General features: G+C 43.6%; 1 protein-coding gene across 1 annotated transcript; it reads right to left on the reverse strand.

The window, feature by feature from the left end:
• Positions 1-1,541: 1,541 nt before the first annotated feature.
• On the reverse strand, positions 1,542-14,413 carry lbh (LBH regulator of WNT signaling pathway). Its single transcript, XM_052085446.1, has 3 exons — positions 14,182-14,413; positions 6,632-6,734; positions 1,542-2,881 (listed from the first exon to the last, which is right to left on the reverse strand). The coding sequence occupies exons 2-3, from the start codon at positions 6,707-6,709 to the stop codon at positions 2,657-2,659; spliced, it is 303 nt and encodes a 100-aa protein (XP_051941406.1). The 5' UTR covers positions 6,710-6,734; positions 14,182-14,413; the 3' UTR covers positions 1,542-2,656.
• Positions 14,414-17,964: the final 3,551 nt, after the last annotated feature.

A 17,964-nucleotide genomic window follows, 5' to 3' on the forward strand; every position in this document is an offset into this window, starting at 1 on the left:
CCCCCCTTTTTTTTTTTTTTGGGGCATCGTGTCCTGAAAGCTGAAGAGTCCATTGCTTCGCACACGGGATAAAACATGGGAACTCAGTCAAGATATTGAAGGGGTGTGCGGCTTTAAACAGTTTGGGAAAGACTGTATTAGACTGCGTAGGTTTATCAATTGAAGCGGTAGAGAGGTGGTGAGACAAGTCTGTTGGCATGGGCATAGGCCAGAAATTATTCAACGGGATGGTCAGAGTGACATATAATCTCACGTGACGGTCACGTGAGCATGAGTTGGTGCCCCCAAATGTAGGCGTGTAGGTACACCCATCGTCATAACAGCCTCTGTAATTGAGAAGTCATTGTTTATCATACCATCCACAGCCAAGGTTTCATGAACTAAATTGATCACAGAACCAGAACCTTGCTCCACACACTCATAACACTGGGGAACAATTTTTTTGTTGAGTTGGGTCTTACATCAGTTTTTACCACATTTTTAGGTGCAGAATCCACCACTGTCTGTTTGGGATGTTAAATGAAGTCAGTTGCTTAAAATGTTTGGGAAAGTCTGTAAAAAAGAGTGTAAAAAGAGTACCGGTACATGAGATAAGTGTTCTCCTACCCTTCATGAGTTACTACAAGGAAATTTGTGGACTAACGTTATGTGGGGACTGGTGTCCGTTATATGTGTGCGTGTATGTGTGTGTGTGTGTGTGTGTGCGTGTGTTCAAAGAAGTCATTTTAATGTGAACAACCAGCCGCCAGTATTGTTGACTGGTCGTCAGGTCAGACTCGGCCGACACTCTGGGATCAGTGTTAACATTGTTTCCATTGGAAAGAATTCCAAGAATGAGCAAGAAGCTTTATCAGTGAAACACTTACAGAACAACGCTACATGTTAGCTTCAGAGTAACCCTGTAACAATGAGTTGCAATTCAAGTTAAAAGCTAATATTTTCTTATAAGGCCGCTTGTATATATAATGTAGCTAGCTACCACACTGTCCAAATTTAGTACATTTTGACTTAAAAGGTACCCAGCTAACTAGCATTACATTATTCTCCAGTGACAAGCATATGGAAGTTAACCGTTTGGAGGCTTGCTACATGGCTACCAGCTAGCTAGCACAAGAAGCTAACAGCTGGCATTCCCAGTATACTGTACTCATGACGGTCACTTCCAGTGCTCCAGTGATAAAGAAGTGGTCATTTTCTTTCCCAGTAAGCCCTCCCAGTTCCTGTCCATTAGTCTTTTCCACACGGCCCAATTTTATGAGTCTTAAGTTGTGTCATTGTGATTGTGTTTATGGAAAGCATGCCAGAGGTTATGTCCCCCTCTCAAGCCAAATGACACCATGTCAGCGCTGTGTAAATTGTCAACGGTGAGTGCAATAACACTTCAGTATACGACTAGTCCGTGACAACTGTAATTTCAGTCTGTCAAAACAAGGACTCTTGAGCATTGCTTTAATGCGTTTGTTTTTTTTCCATTTGATACCAAACCCAAAGATTCTCCGTACATGATGAAGAGCATGTAGGCCAAATACCACACAGTTGGGTTAGCAAATTCAAGTTTATTTACAGCCTCTGCAACAGTCAGAGAAAGAAAAAACAGTGGTCTAGATACAATGGAAAAAAATGGCAGCTATTCTCCCTGAGCTTTACAAAAACAACCTGCTCGGTTATAGAGAAAAGAAAAAAAAAGATGGACGTCCTGTACACAGCCCTAATGCCACACGAATGACAAGTCAGAAGAACATTTGTGAACAAAACCAATGTGACTTTTCAACAAAGGTGGAACGTGTTGAATGGCCTACATATGAAAGCTACGTGGTGGCAAAAACTACAGTTGCTCCCAAAGAAATGCGTTGGAATAGAAAGGAGTGTTCACTTGCGACTGAAACCATTATACATTATTAGCTCAGTGGAGGGTTCGAGGGGGAAAAAAAAATAAATCAAATAACCGTCGCAACTTGCACATGGTCGAGTCGTCAGGCTTCCCAGGGCGAGCAAATAGCATCCGGTTGGCACGGTAGCCTCCTTTCCTTCGCTCACTTGCTTCAAACCGCCGCGGTGAAGCGCGCTAGTAGAACTAGCACGTAGTTGTCAACTAAAGCCGTTTTCCTCACCAACATGTACAGGATCTTTTGTTCTCACTAGTAGACCAACATGTATTACAAATGAAGCAAAATTTGACAACACTAGTTAACATCTACGTGCTACTACTTCTCCGAGTGACTTACAAAAATCTATTAGCTAGTGCTTCACAAGTAGTACAAAGATTTTAACTTTCGACTGGAAAAAATAAAAGTAAAAAAAAGAAATCTCAGCACATTCGACACCCACAAAAAAAAATAATCACAGAAAACTGCTAAATCTTGCGCAAAGACAAATACTTAACAGCAATCCAGAGGGTGAACACACAGTTGGAGGGCTAAGTGTAAGTCCTGTTTTCATGGCAGCGCAGGGGATGTGGGGGAACCATTTCGTGGCCCCAGTGCTAGCGCCGTGCCAACGCTCAGTCTTTTCTCATGTGTGCGAACGGCGTCCCATCGAATGGCAGTGCGACAAAACTGGTGTATTGCTTCTTTTGGGTGGTGTCAGCCGGGTAAGGTGCAGCGTGACCAGTGTGTGAACGGGTTGGGGGTGGACATCGGAAGCTAATACGCGGCTCCTAGTGCTGGGAGTTTGCCATCGCCTGTCCGTTTTGGACGCCGCTGTGGTTGGGCTCCGCTTCATCATCATCGTCGTCGTCGTCCTCTCCGCTGACCAGGAACTCCTCAGGAGGCCAGCGCAGCTCGCCGCTCTCCACCTCACCCTCCGTGGGCTCTACCACGATGGAGGGCAGGCGGTCTTTGAGCTTACAGCAGCGCTCAAAGTCAGACGGGTCAGGGAAGATCTGCCGAGGACAGCCCAGGGAATGCAACAATTAGAATAGTTTGAATCAATCAATTTATGGATAAAAGTAAGTTATTGGCAGTCATAATATGCATCCATCGATCCACTTTATCCTCACAAGGGTTGCGGGGCATGCTGGAGCCAATCCCAGCCGTCTTCGGGCAGTAGGCGAGGGACACCCTGAACTTTGTTGCCAGCCACCCGCAGCGCAATTCGGGTTTTTTGGAATGTGGGAGGAAACCGGAGTACCCGGAATAAACCCACGCAGGCAGGAGACGAAGCCCAACATGGGGCCTTCACTTGAATTTTCGCATGATCCCCGACTGCACCCATCGGTAACCATAAAACCAAGGAAAGTACCCAACCGTGATTTTTTGTGGACCCTTACACCTCTGGGTAATTGGATATTCATGGCCGTTGATGATATTCTTCCATCACTCCGCAAAATCCGACCTTGCACACATAACGAGTTACATCAGTGGCAAATTAAACATGTCCAACAGATTATAGCGCCCAAACGCCGCATCGTGTTTAATCCGAAGTGTTTTGCAGGCGAGGGGGCGGCGCGCCAAGCGGCTCGTGGCTCGTTATGAACTCATCCGGCACAGAACGGAAAATTAGACGAGGGAAAAATGAGCGATAGTAAACTGGCCCTTTTGTAAAAAGGGAGAGTGAAACACCACACTACAAAAGTCAGCACAGAGTATATTACATTTGAGTTGGGAGAACGGGGCCGGGGTGGGGGGGGTTGAGGAAAAAACATGGTATCAGGTTGAGTCGTCAAATGTTTGGCCAAAGACCCAGACAGCAAAGATAATTTGAGATTTGACAACCTCCAACTTTTGCAAATTCTCAGGAACCGGTGAATAAACCCAAGAGGCGGGGGAGAGGGGAAGAAAACAAAAAACAAAAAACGCTCCAGGTCCAAGAACAGCATTTTTGTTTGGACAAAGTGGATGAATATTTTTAGACCTTCATATTTCACTCCGAGACGTTTTAGGGTGGTGGGTCAGCGTCTGGGCAAAGTGCCGAGTGGAAAGTAAGCATTGGATGAGGGAGAGAGAGAGCGCGAGCGAGAGAAAGGGGAAGCAGCTGTGGCCAAGCCTCCAGGAATTCCATCAAACGCATGAGAAGACAGCAAATATGTCTTCTGTGCAGACTGTGAGAATTTTTATCAGGTTAGGAAAACATAAAGAGTCCATCACTGGGAGTTTATTCTCACTGAAACGGGGTGGGCGGGGGTGGGGGTGGGGTTGGACATGGAATGACTTTGCCTTTGGACACGCGTCACAACTCGTTTCACTGAACAGCGGCAGGAAGCGACGGCAAACGCATCGGTTGCTATTTTGGGCTTGTTGTGTACCAACAGGACCAAACCGGCGCGCCTCCGATATGCGAGGACAGTTGAGAAAGTCATTGTTGCGAACGCTTAAACATTTACTCGCCTGTGTCAAATTTTAAATATACAAAAAGGGCTCCTTGGTTTATGACCGAGTTACGTTGCTGAGGCGCTGACATACCCCGAAGTCGGAACACACCGTTGTCCGGCGCTAACTTATGCTTAGCGCCGCAAGTAGTAGAATTACAGCCAATAATTGTGCGATGGGCGGCCCGGTAGTCCAGTGGTTAGCACGTCGGCTTCACAGTGCAGAGGTACCGGGTTCGATTCCAGCTCCGGCCTCCCTGTGTGGAGTTTGCATGTTCTCCCCAGGCCTGCGTGGGTTTTCTCCGGGTGCTCCGGTTTCCTCCCACATTCCAAAAACATGCGTGGCAGGCTGATTGAACACTCAAAATTGTCCCTAGTTGTGAGTGTGAGTGCGAATGGTTGTTCGTTTCTGTGTGCCCTGCGATTGGCTGGCAACCGATTCAGGGTGTCCCCCGCCTACTGCCCGAAGACAGCTGGGATAGGCCCCAGCACCCCCCGCGACCCTAGTGAGGATCAAGCGGCTCGGAAGATGAATGAATGAATGAATTGTGCGACAATCCCATCAAGATTTGTCGCCCGTGATCCGACAGCGAGCCCCGATTCTTACGCCGCTGCACAAACAAGTTCATAACCTCGTATGGCAGACAGTCAGCAAAAGGACTCCCTGGAATTTTCAACAGAAATAAAATCAATGAAAAGGGACCAAGTGGTCATGATGTCACACTCACAGATTGACGACCTTTCATCAGACTTTTTTTTTTTGTTTCTAAATCACTAGATGATTTAGAGTTTTGAACCATGAGGCAGAAAGCCTATGTGTCGTGGTGGGGGGTAAGGATTACACAATTTAGCAGCCGTTTCCCTGGCAACCGTGCCAGCCTCCCCTCAGATGGACCGGGCAGCTGGTGTGTGAAACGGCAAGAGGATGTTGTGGCCTCTTCCTCTGGGTCAAGCTACATCCTCTTCAAGATGGGCATCAACGGACATCGCCTTTACCGCTTCTAATCGTAAACTCTGTCACATTCATCCCTAGGCGTCGATGCTGGAAGGAATGGGGGGGGGGGGGGCAAAATGCCACGACGGTACGGCAGCTGTGTGTTTGGATGACCTTGTTGAGCCGACAGTGAAACAAAGCTGTTGGAAAGCGCTTGTCAAGACCACCTGATAGCCGATTGTCTCTGCCTTCGCCCGCCGCAGCGCTAATTTACAATGAATTTCCGGGCAAGGCAATTCCGCTTAACGGAAACTTCACCCCTCACTCCCCAAATAACGACAGCCCTCATCGCATCGGATTCCGAGTGCGGTCGGAATGTTCTCACCGCGTTTACTTCTCTGCCATGCATGAAATGAAGAGGTATTATTTTGAGGATCCTTTCTTTGCTGTGGTGTGCAATCATCATATAAACGATTTGCACCGGAAGTGGTCTTATCAAGCACACACATTTTTTTAATTCTTTTTTTTTCTTTCAAACAAGCATGTTTTGGAGACTTTGAAAACTGAGCCCTTGGGAAGTTTTACGATTTTGGCCTTGCAAACTGTTTCGAATGACACGTTCACCCAAATTACCACAGACAAAAAAAAAAAAGTACCGTTTTGTCTTTTGGTATCGATAGTATTTTGTTTGCAGCACTGTGTTTGTGCAAAAAAAAAAAAAAATCTATGAAGAATCTGATTTTTTTTTTAAACAATAATTGCCTCTCCATGCTACATAATAGCGGGAATGCACCGATTTTATCTAAATTAAGCTTCTCAGTTTACGAGCACAAACAAATAGATTTTTCCAGGAAATAACCGATAGGTTCCAAAATAAATAGACATAAAACAAAAGGAAGCGTGATGATGCAGAGTTCATCGTTTTTCACAAACATGACAATCAATTGAACATTGATTTGAAATAAATAAATACATCTATAAATAATTTTTTTAAATCCTCGGGTTTTGGTCTACATGCTTACGCCCTTAAAAAAAAAATTAGGGGAAACTTCGTCCATATTTCTCAAAACTTTTTTTTTTTTTTTTACATTATCACTTTCATTTAAATATATTTGCCACAGTCAAGGGGGCGGGGTTGACGTCACAAAGATAACTAAAATAGCAATTATAGAAAAACTTCACCCGGATGCAATGGTGTATTCGGTCTCCCGGATTTCCTGTCTGAGAAAAAGGAAATGGCTAGCAAACAAATACAGCGCTACAACTTAACGCGACAGTTGTCTTTTTGGCAACCAGTGGATCATTCCTCCCAACAACGGTCTTGTATCTGTTCGCGACTCCATCTTGGTACGCGTGAGACATTTGCGCGCACCTTGTGGGATTTAATTTACCTGGAAAGAAAGTCTGTCCTTGGTGGGACTGAGCCTCATGTCGTCCATGGGGGTGCTGTTGATCATCACCTCAGTCATATCTCGGACGGGCACAAACGCTGAACTGTGAGCAAAAAGGACAAATGCTAGGTTTAGCATCAACGCTAACAAATCATTGAAGTTTTGCTCACCCGCTCCAGGGAACCAAACGCTCATTTGTGGTTTTTGCTCTTAGCTAAAAGGCTAAACATCAGAGTTTATCCATTTGGTTGAGCATGCCTCCGATTTATTTGGAAATGGAGAGCGTTGACTCATCATCGTCAAGTGGACTTGCGAGTGGGGTGGCCGTCGTTGCTCACCAGGAGTTGGCTCAACAAGAAGTTTCATTTGCGAGGGCCGTACTTTGACTTCTGCCATCTTACATTTTATAACTTAACTAGCTGGTTCCCCGCCCTCTGGGCGGCTCATCAGCTACTTCCTGCAGAAGGCTGGTAAGGTGGGCCTTCGGCCCACAAAAGTGTTGTTGCTTGGTTCAACTTTTTGTTCATCTTCATTGCTTAGCGTGAAAATAAAGAGATGTTTAGCTCTACTAAATAACTAACAATTTCATTGCAATGCTTGTGGGTAGACAACATTTTTTCGCCAAGATGCCCGCGCGATCGTAGTGAGCCACTGCCTGAGCGGCGCAGTGGCGCCGCGAAGCGGCGCGGTGAAGTAGGTACGTTTTGAAAAGGGACAGACGGAAGGACAGACCGCGTGCGGGACGACGCGCAATATATATATATATAAGATCACGCAGAGAAAGCGTTTGCGTTCAAATTAGGTTTTGTTGCCAACTGTTCCGCGCCGGTAAATTTACAAACAATGTTTATTTACTATAAAAACTGTTGACTTGACTTATCTTTCGAGCGTATTGGTATGATGTCGGACAAATGCTTATAATAAGAAAATTGATCGCGCTAGTCGATATCCTGTTGCCGTGGCGTTATAGAAAAAAAAAATGCTAGGCCTTTGTAGCATTTAGCGTACAAAGTCTGTTCGAACGCACTTGTGAATGTCTTTTGATAGGCTTGAACAAGCTCGCCGATCAAAAATATATTTCTGCACACAGTTCCACGCTTCCGTAAGAACTGCTCACATAAAACATATGATGCAAAGTTTTTTTTTTTTTGGTTTCAAAGATATTTTTTACAAAATGACAAGACTTATTAACGGTGAACATTATCCTTGATGCACCCCATTTTCTGACGCCGTCGCGTTTCATGAATCATTATTATTATACAATTTTGGATTGATTTGATAACGCGCTGCCAAGCACAAAAAAAAAGCAACATCTGAACGCCAACAAGGTCTGACCACAATATAATCAGCATACGCTCTGTGTTCATGCACTTGGGAGAGCTGCACGCTGCTGTTGCACTGCACCACAGTCATTGTGAGAGTGCGCTAGGGGGGAAATGGGAGTGAGGGCGGGGGCAGGGGGGTGTCATTGTGTTATTTGACTGAGGAAGGAACTCGATGCACTCTTGTTCCATCAAAGCTTGACCAAACTTTCCGAGTAGCACGAGGATGCCTGCCGAGTTCAGTCGCCAGCTAAGTCTTATGTTGTTGCTCTTTTACGACGATTGGCGGCGGCGAGGCCTGCGTGCAGTCTCGGGACGCAAATGCTCGGCGGGCCTTCTCACGGCATCTATTTAAAGCCCTGCCGTTGTAGGCGACCGCTAACAGCTTTGACTTGAAGCGTGCACGGCTGTGGAGGAAAAATAAATCAATTAAAAAAATAAATAATAAATTCGGTGACAAGACACTCGATCGGAGATTTGACCCGCTTTCAATCTCGGACGTGTTTGAGGATGGTGATGAACACGTGATTGCTAAGTAGCACAGGCTTGTCACAGTGAATCAATTTGCCACAATCCAAATGACATTTAAAGGAAACGTTCATGCTTCGGGTCTTATCGGAACATTTTGCTACCCCCCCCCCCCCACACCCCCCTCGCCCCCAAAACCTCAATTACAGAGGCCCATTAAAATCCACAGAGAACACACTGTTAAAAGGCTATTCCACCATGAAACATCTCCCCAAAGGAATGCGTGAGTACAGGTCTGGCTTGTGTCGAACACGCTCCGTGTACCGACAGTCCTCTTTAGGGAGAGGTCAGACGAGCGACAGGCCAAAAATATTTGGACAGCGACAGATTTGACATGCTTGCCTTTGGAGAATTCTACCAGGGATTTCATTCAAGTAGGATTCCACCATGAATGGGCCAGTTGTAAATAGTTATTGCAGTGATACATTTCCTAATATATATATATATATATATCATTTAAAGGTGTGTCCATTTAAAAAATATATTAAAAATCTAAATAAAATAATTAGATATTATATAATATAAATAAAAAAAGATGTTTCAGTCAAGATCCGTCCTCGTGCAGTAGAGTTGGATAAATGTTGCGTTTGTTGCCTTGCTCCGCTAAACACGCAATGATGACTTTTTTTTTCTTTTAACTAATTGGCGTCTATCCAGTGCCAGTGGTTCAAATTAAGTAGAAATCGGACAAAACTTTTATGGACAAGTTTGCCTTTGAGGAACAAATCAAAATGTCTGTTTCAAACCATTTTATGGGTCTACTCATAACTGACATGGAGTTTTTTATTTGTTATTTGTTTATATGCTTTTAAAAAGGCGGCACGATGGACAACTGGCTGGGCCGTTGGCCTCACAGTGCAAAGGTGCAGCGTTCGATTCCGGCTCTGGTCTTCCTCTGTGGAGTTCGCATGTTCTCCCCGTGCCTGCGTGGGTTTTCTCCGGGTACTCCGGTTTCCTCTTACATCCCAAAATCATTCATGGCAGGTTGATTGTTTTAAATGTGCCTAATTTTCCAGAGAAGTTTCTTTGCTCAAGGACGAATTCAATTTCTCCTCCCAACTCGATTCAATCAATCACCACAACCAACATGAACCAAAAAGCACGACAAATACAACAGCGCCCTGATGCTTCTCTAAATCAAATATTCATCTTAAAACCTTAATTAGTTCCTTCAAGACCCTAACATGTACATATCACTTGACTGAATCAATTTACAACAAATCACTTGGGACCAATTATGCCCCAAAGAGGCTGAAAGCTGGTAACATATCAAAACATACCACCGGGCCTCTAATGACAAATGAACCTGAGTTAACGTCGGATGTGAGGACACGCACTGTGAAGCTCCAAATTGTCTTTTGCCACAGCAAGAGTCCACATCAAATATTTGGGGGGGGTGAGTGGGAAATCACATGACAAGCCATTAAGTGGCAGCTGATTAACCCCTAAAGCACGCGTACACACACACACACACACACACACACACACACACACACACACACAAAGAGACTGCATCTGCTTTTTAATGACTTTTTCCAGTCCCAATTACACACACAGAGCTTTGCTCGCTTATGGAAAATCTGACATCGCAGGCAGAGTGTGCAACGTGGTTGTGAAAGCGTGAGTATCATCCAGTTGAGTCATCGTCAATACATCCTTTGTGACATGACGGGGCACGGCAGGCTAAAACATCAGCCCGCAAAATGTCGTCTTCGGCTCACCTTGACGACTCGTTACAGTACGGCTTTGACGGAAATGCATCAAACAGGGGCGCCATGCGCTGCAAAGTCAAGTGTTCAGTCTTGTTAAGTGACTTGACTCACACTTGGGGGACAATTTGGGGTGTTCAATCACCCTGGCATGCATGTTTTTGGAATGTGGGAGGAAACCAGAGTACCCGGAGAAAACCCATGGACAACATGCAAATTCCACATAAGGAGGCTGGAGCTGGAATTGAACCACGTGCCTACCGGGACAGCCTATGTACACGTATACACACACACACAATCTGCCCGAGTCACAAGTTAGCAGTCAGTAACCAAATAATTTACCATTTTAAAGTTTTTTTCCCCCTCTGCAGCAGTTAACGTTTTACCATTGAGAAACCTCCATTTGCGCTTCTTTACATGCACGGCCTAGCCTGTATCAAAGTGTGCAAACCCTATCTAATTACCTTGATTTCTGTAGTAAATGGTCAGGAAATATCACCTGCATCGAAACCACAACAGTCGACAAACATTTTTCGTAAGGGGGGGGGGCACCTCCAATCGTGTCGCACTGATTTGACTCTTCGTAGCCCAATTTAGCCATGAAATGACTTTCAACACATTTCGCTATGTAATGAATCAAGATTTTAAACTGGCCTATCTCAATTCCTCATGGCTAAGTGCTCCCTTTGCGTTTGTTTGAGCAACTTTGATCACGTAATGATGAATACTAAAAGGGCTTGAGAGTGCCGAGCGGATCATCACGGTGGATGTCATTTCAACCGTGAGTGGGATGCAGAGGAAGACGAGGCAGGCATTCAAAAAAGCAGCAGGAGGAGGAGAGAGAGAGCGCGAGCCAGCGAGGGATGCTCAGGGAAGTGCGACTGTGACGACCTGAGAAGCGGGAAGAAAGATAAACACTCGGGCCTTGCCAGTCATATTTCTACAAGGGGATCGTATAAACATCCTGCTTGGCTAAGAATAACAGAACATTGGGCTAATAAAACAAAACGGGGGGGCACAATGAGGAGGAAGTGTGTGTGCTGGCAAATAAGTCCAACTGGCCAGGAAACACAAACACCAGCCTGTATGGAAAGCCATTGGAGAATTTATTCGATCCCCTTGATATCCCGTCCTAATGTCCCATGTACCACGAAGACAATTCAACCACTAGTAGAACGACCGCTCCATTAGCAATGTTTTCCAAAACAGCCTTCGAGGTAAACTACCGTCCTTAATATTTATAAAAATACAGTTCTACTAGTGCACAGATTTGTCTTACTTTTGAGACAATAAAGGTCTTCTTATCTTAAGATCATCCTCGTTCCTTAACTAAATCGGTGTGGCAAAACGGCGCATGCGCTAATGCTACTAGCGACACTGTCAAACCAAGCTACTTCACATCTACAATATTGTTTGTTTGTTTGTTTATTGAACATAAAACATATACAGTAATAATTTGACAGAAAATAAGGTAGATAAAAAAGTAAAAAGAAAGAAATCAGTCTTCATTCACAGTTATTATGTTCAAGGGAGTAGGATGAAGTAAAAAAACTTAGCTAGTCCTACCCCGTTATGCGTTTATATCTACTAAATCATTTTTATATCAATCAGAAAAGAAAAAGTAAGAAGTCTCCATTAAGGCTCTTAACCGTGATATTTTCACAACTTTTGGTTTGTATCGGGATTATATATATCAATTGTAGTCGTGCGGCGGAGCTCAAGTGCACAGACTTGCCTCACTCGTAAGATGTAGTTGTCCGACAAGTGTTGAGAAATGTCACACAGTAGTGGGAAAAATGTAGGAGAAAGACATTCTACTGACGCATACGAGTTCTGCAAGCCCACCGTCTTAATGGTGAGGACAAAGTGTATACTAGTCGATGAATAACAAGGCCCTTCAACTATTGCTCCAACGGCTTGTCATACAGCCATTTATTCAATACGCTTGACGATTCAGCAAAGCGCTAGATGTTAACCAGTAGAGAAGATAAAGATAAGATATCCTTTATAATCTTTCAATTAAATGCAATATGAACACAAAATGGATAAATCGCAGTACTATTTACAATTTTCCTTCACATCATTTAATTACTAAATGACCTTCGGCAATGGTAGTACTATTACAAATGGTCAACTAGTGCTCCAGTTTTGCTTTATCATGCGGTTGTTATATCAGGCGGGGTGTTACAAAAGCCGGATTGAATCGAGCGTATCGTTCCACTTGAAAATATATCGAGATGCGCATCAAATGGCCTTATTGGAGAGACGCACAGGGCTAATGCACAGGTATCACATTTACAGTACTGGGCAAATTCATTCGTATGAAATGACAGAAAACTCATTACATCATACCCTCTCGCCCCAAGACGTACACTATCGAATCAAAATCCCCCTGAATTGAACCGACTCTTTGAACCGTCCTTGAATTTTATCTCAGCCAATGTGTTCAGACACACATTGGGTTGACTTGTATTGGAGGGATGCGCAGACCTAGCGATGAGCGTTATAAAACTGTCTTCCTAGTGAAAACAAAGTTTCCAAGTTGTCGGGAAAACAGTGGGGGGGAGTGGGGGTGTAAAAAAAAGCTTACCAACAAGGCGATTGTGCTACTTGCATACTGATTTGGATAGAGAGCATTAGTACGGACCTCAAGTTGGATATTAAGGATATGGAATAAATCCGCAGACGGCATTCCATTCATTCAGTCTCTCTATTGTAGCTGCCAAATGTCATGTAAGAATGAACAGCAAGTCCCATTGTACAAAGTGCAGACACACTGTCGTTTAAGTAATCAAGTTGAACATGGATTACATCAAAAGAAACAGCAGACCGAACACACCAGTGGCTCTCAGCAATGACCGCACGTGTACACATAGTGACTTGACTTTAAACCTACAACGGTGCAGATAAAATCCTGACCCGGGTAGAATTAAGGCCTGTGGCCGTAGTGTTTGTCAAGAAGACAGTGACAACAGTTGTTCCCTGTATTAAATATTGTATAAAAGTACCAAACAATCCCAAGATTTTCAGTATAACCAATAGACCTGTGGCGTTTCTACATTCACACAGTTCAACCATTGTAAGCAGACACCCTGACAGTAACTAAGACATAAAAGTACAGATGCATATTGGTGTTACAGCACAAGATTGTGAACTTCCTGGCGAGGCCGCAACCTGCACAACAAAGCTCACCAACAAAAGACCGAAAAGCAACACCTCGCATAACCTCCCCGGAGACAGGAAGGAGGATCGACACATGCACAATATATACAGTCGTCTGAAAACCCACAACAACAACATCAGAAGTGAGTTAAGGTTGCCTGTAGCATAGACAGAGGTACCAAGACAAAGAGCGTACATTAAGATGAATGTCAAGATTCACGAATAATTGCTTTATAGAAGCACTTAAAAAAAAACCAAATTAACTCAATGCACTATTGAAGAAATAATGTCTTACTATTTCAGATTTTCAGGTCAAGGGGGACAACCATAGCATAAAAAAAGGTTTGTTGGTTCTACTAGTGAGCTGGTTTGTCTTATTCGCGAGAATAAAGAGCGTACTTGTACGTGGACTTTAAAATGGACATCAATGATATGGGATAAATGGGTGCATCCTCTTTTGTGACTGCAGTGCACCTGCAGCCATTATACAACTCTAGGTTTGATGGAGAGGAGGGGAGGGGGTCGGGGGAAGGACCTGGAAGGGCCTAAATCAAAAAATGGATTCCTATCTCATTTGAAGAAACCTTTCCAACTTGTATTGCGCCCCCCCCTCCCCCGACCCGCACACTCACACAAATGACAATATAAATATGCATTTTTAAGTTATTTTGATTTTGATGCTCACATTAGGGTCAAGTAAAGAGTGCGGCGACCGATTTGAAACACCTGGTTAAGCTCTATTGGCTCCGAGTCAAAATAGTCGCGTAAAAAGACACTAATTAGCACGAGCACATGCTTATTAAAATGGGGGGGGGGGGGGTGAACTCACCTGAATCAGTTCGAAGAAATACAGACATGTATTCGAAGCGCACCTGCTGCCACCGATGTCTTAATTTAAGGTCGAAACGTCACATTAAAAACACCACAAAAAATAAGAGTGCACTCAAAACATGACAAAAAGACACTAAACGGTGAGCCGTGTCGCCTAATCTAACCTCGTCTCCGCTCGTCTGCGCGACACCACCACTCTGGCGTGCACTTTTTATCTGGGAGGCGTGTGTACGTACGTCGCCGTCAAATTCCTCAATGGCAAGCGCCCCGCCCCCCTTCTAGACGCGAGCCAATTGGAGCGCCGGCTAAGTGGTGACGCCACGACCACCGTCATATCTGAATTTTGTGTTGTGTGGCGGAGGAGATGGTTGGAGATGCTGTGGCAGGATGATATCGATTTGTCGACTCCAGCAGAGGTGGAGGCGGGGTTGACAAAGTAAACGGTGCCGGCATGACTGGAATGACGAGTAGTCACTTGATGACTGGCCTGTTTGTGATGACGCAAAGCCATTCATAAGTATTTTCTTTTCAAAGGAATGGCATCATTTGCGTCACGCACCTGTCGATATATTTATGGGACGATTTCACCTTTAAAATGCAACCATTCAACCCTTATATGATGATGATGATGATGAATCGTTGCGTGTGTGACCTTCACGCCTGATAAAAATATACGCCCCGCCCCCCAGCCCACCCTTTGGATCGCAGGTGAGCCCGAATTCAGGGAGCTCTGGCCATAGTCAAACTACAGCAGTCCTCTACTGTCATCCTGTGGCCATTTTTGGTCACCACAACGGAAGAAAGTGTTAAACGCGCCTCCCTAGTGTGACAGCATCTGCCTTTGACTAGTATGACAATGAGGGAGGTCCAATTTTCACAATGCTTCATTTATTATTTCAAGTATTTATTTATTATATATATATATATATCTCAGTGGCGTTCCGTCAGGGCCAGCAAGGCCTTCTCTGCTGGCCTAAACATTCTCAGAGAAGTACATTTAATAAATGTAATTTCTGAGAATAATATACATTTAATTTATCTTGTTTTATTTTCATAAATATGTAAACAAAATTATTCTCTGTATTCTTTACGTCATATTATTTCCACTTAGTCGAGTGTCTGTCAATGTTATTTTAAAGAACATTGAAAGCCACTCGATAAATAACTTATTTATTATGGTAGAGTTTTTAACCAATCATATTTAAGATAGCTTGTGTTGCCAGGTAAACTAAACTTGCACGGGGCGTCAGATTAAACAGAGCAGGCCCCTGTGCGCTGTAAATCAGGGGCGTCCAAAGTCGGTCCTCAAGGGCCGCTGTCATGCCTCTTTTCCAGCTCTCCAAGGAGCAACGCACCTGATTCAAATAATCGGGATCATTCTCATACTGCTTCAGACCTGGCTGATGATCTGATCATCTGAATCAGGTGTGTTGCAGCCTGGAGACCTGGAAACCAGGAAGGACAATGGCCCTCCAGGCCCGCAGCTGGACATGCCTGCTGTAAATGAATGGGCACAGTCAGCTTCTAATAGCCAAACAGATCACGAGTCTGCGTACCAGGGCCAGCTAGAGGGGTTTACGTCGAGACTGGACGTGCGCATTCGGTGATTGGAATAGCGCCTGCTAGAGGGAGCTGTTGCTGCATTTTGACCCAAAATGGCCGAAGGAGAAGACGTTGATTTGGTTGCAGGACTACTTTCCACACAATTTTCAAGACGGACCTTCCACTGGATTTACCAATTTAAGTTGTTTTACCAAGACAGCAAGGAAACATCAGAGCATGGCTGGGCACTTACAAGCTACGGTGCGTTTAAAAACGTTTGGGGACACTCGCGTAGATCTGCAGCTCAGTGAACAGGCACTACATTGGTGAGTAAATGAATTTTTATTTTACATTTCTTCTTGTTATTTTATTTCGTTAGTATTGATGGTAACGGAATAAAATAACGATACAAAAATGTATCAAATAAATCAGCTCACCTGCAATTTATAATGGCGCATTGTAGTCGGCTTCGTGCACTAAAATTCGTTCAATCTCAGCTGCTCAACATTTTCAGTTATTTGCTGTTGTATAGCATATTTCAGTTATTTGCTGTTGTATAGCCTATTCTCAAAATGCAAATGATCTGTTAATTTTATTCTTTGAAATTTTATTTTCAAAAATAGTTTGTTTTGTTATTGTGTGTTTGGTGTCTTATATGAAACTCAGACATTGCGCAATTTATTGGACAGACTTGTTTATGTTTATTTTTTAAATCTTTTTATTTTTGACAATATATGTACATTTAGTTTTCTGAAATGAAGTACTGCCTGACGAGGTGTGTGTTATTAATATTATACGTTTTGTGTGAATGTATAATGCATCTGTCCGTTTCACGCTCACCAAAAAGTATTTTAAAATGCATTTCAAAAAGTAGGTCACCTTTAACCCTGTGGCACATGTATCACAGGAAGTTGTTAGCGGTCACAGCAGTCTGCAATTGCAGCTAGTGATCAGAGCCGTTTTTTTCTCATTCAAAGTTTGTTTGATCTATAATTTACCGATGGAATTGTCAAAGAACTGTGTCAGGTGTGCCACTAAGGTAGGCAGCTATTTCCTTTAGGGAAACTCAGTCTCGTCTTGTTTCTAGTTTATTTTTCTGCTTCGTTCATATGATGATCTTTTATGACTGTTGCTCATCATGGCATATGCGTTTGTGTGCGTATTTGTTGGTGTGCGGGAGGTTGGCTGCTTGAAAAGTTGATTTTCGGTCAGAAAGGGTTGTGCACCCCATAGTCAGTCTTCCATTAACCTTAACCTACCATGCATGTTTTTGGGACTTGTGAGGAAACTGGAGTACCCGGGAAAAAGCTCTCGCAGGCACGGGGAGAGCATGCAAACTTCGCGATCACCGTCATTAAAAAAATATTTCTCGAAGGAGTCCCGTTGATTTGGTATTTTCTGTCACTTTTCTCTCATGCAATGACAACACATCCTCATGGTGTCGCTGTTGTCTGTTAAGTCGTCAATTTTTTTTTATCCCCACGCTTGTTACTGGACAGCAGTGCCCCCTGTAGTTATATTTTGAAAGTGTAGGCCAGCTGCTTCGCATAAACAGCTGGCTCTCAAAGACCAGCACCAGGTCTTTTTGGCTGCCTTTATTATAGGCTAGACTGGGAATGCTAACTTATTTTATGGCTTTCTTGTCTGTTGCACTGAAGATAGGATCTCACTGTCTCCACTATGCAGGCTATAAGCTTTACGCATATGTTTATGTGTGCAGGCAGTAATTTCAGTATCATTTTAAAAATGTGAGTTGTGGTACCAATGTAAAAACTGCCTTTGGTTACATAAGTAGCTCAGCATAGGCTTGGTAAAATGAATAGAATATTAACAGTATATGTAATACATTGCATTGCTCATATTGTAGGAGTTCAATGTTTTACTTCCGCCCAGTAATTCCATTTCCTTGTCTACAGTATTCATCACGCTTTTTATGTTGTGTTAGTAATGCGCTGGTAGTGGTAATAGCACTCAACTCATCTTTATTTATAGAGCACTTTAAAAGAGTCATTGTTGCATATAAAGTGCGGCACATGGAATAAAAATTAGTCAGACAATAACAAAGACGGTTACAACAATAAATTCATCACATAAAAACAGTTAACACCATAAAACCCTAACACAATGATGACTCTCATGCTGAGTCAAAAGCCAAATAAAAATATGTTTTGAGATGTGTTTAAAAAAAAAAGAGAGAGAGAGAGCCCCGCTCGTGGTAGGAATAGTAGTCGTGGTGGAA

The sequence above is a fragment of the Hippocampus zosterae genome, chromosome 14 (assembly GCF_025434085.1).
Source record: "Hippocampus zosterae strain Florida chromosome 14, ASM2543408v3, whole genome shotgun sequence".
In the NCBI taxonomy this organism is placed as follows: Eukaryota; Metazoa; Chordata; class Actinopteri; order Syngnathiformes; family Syngnathidae; genus Hippocampus; species Hippocampus zosterae.

Coding starts and splice junctions, on each gene's coding strand:
- lbh (XM_052085446.1), bottom strand. CDS start 6,709: ATGACTGAGGTGATGATCAACAGCACCCCCATGGACGACATGAGGCTC. Junction 2,882..6,631: donor AGGACAGACTTTCTTTCCAG/GTAAATTAAATC, acceptor TGTCCTCGGCAG/ATCTTCCCTGACCCGTCTGA.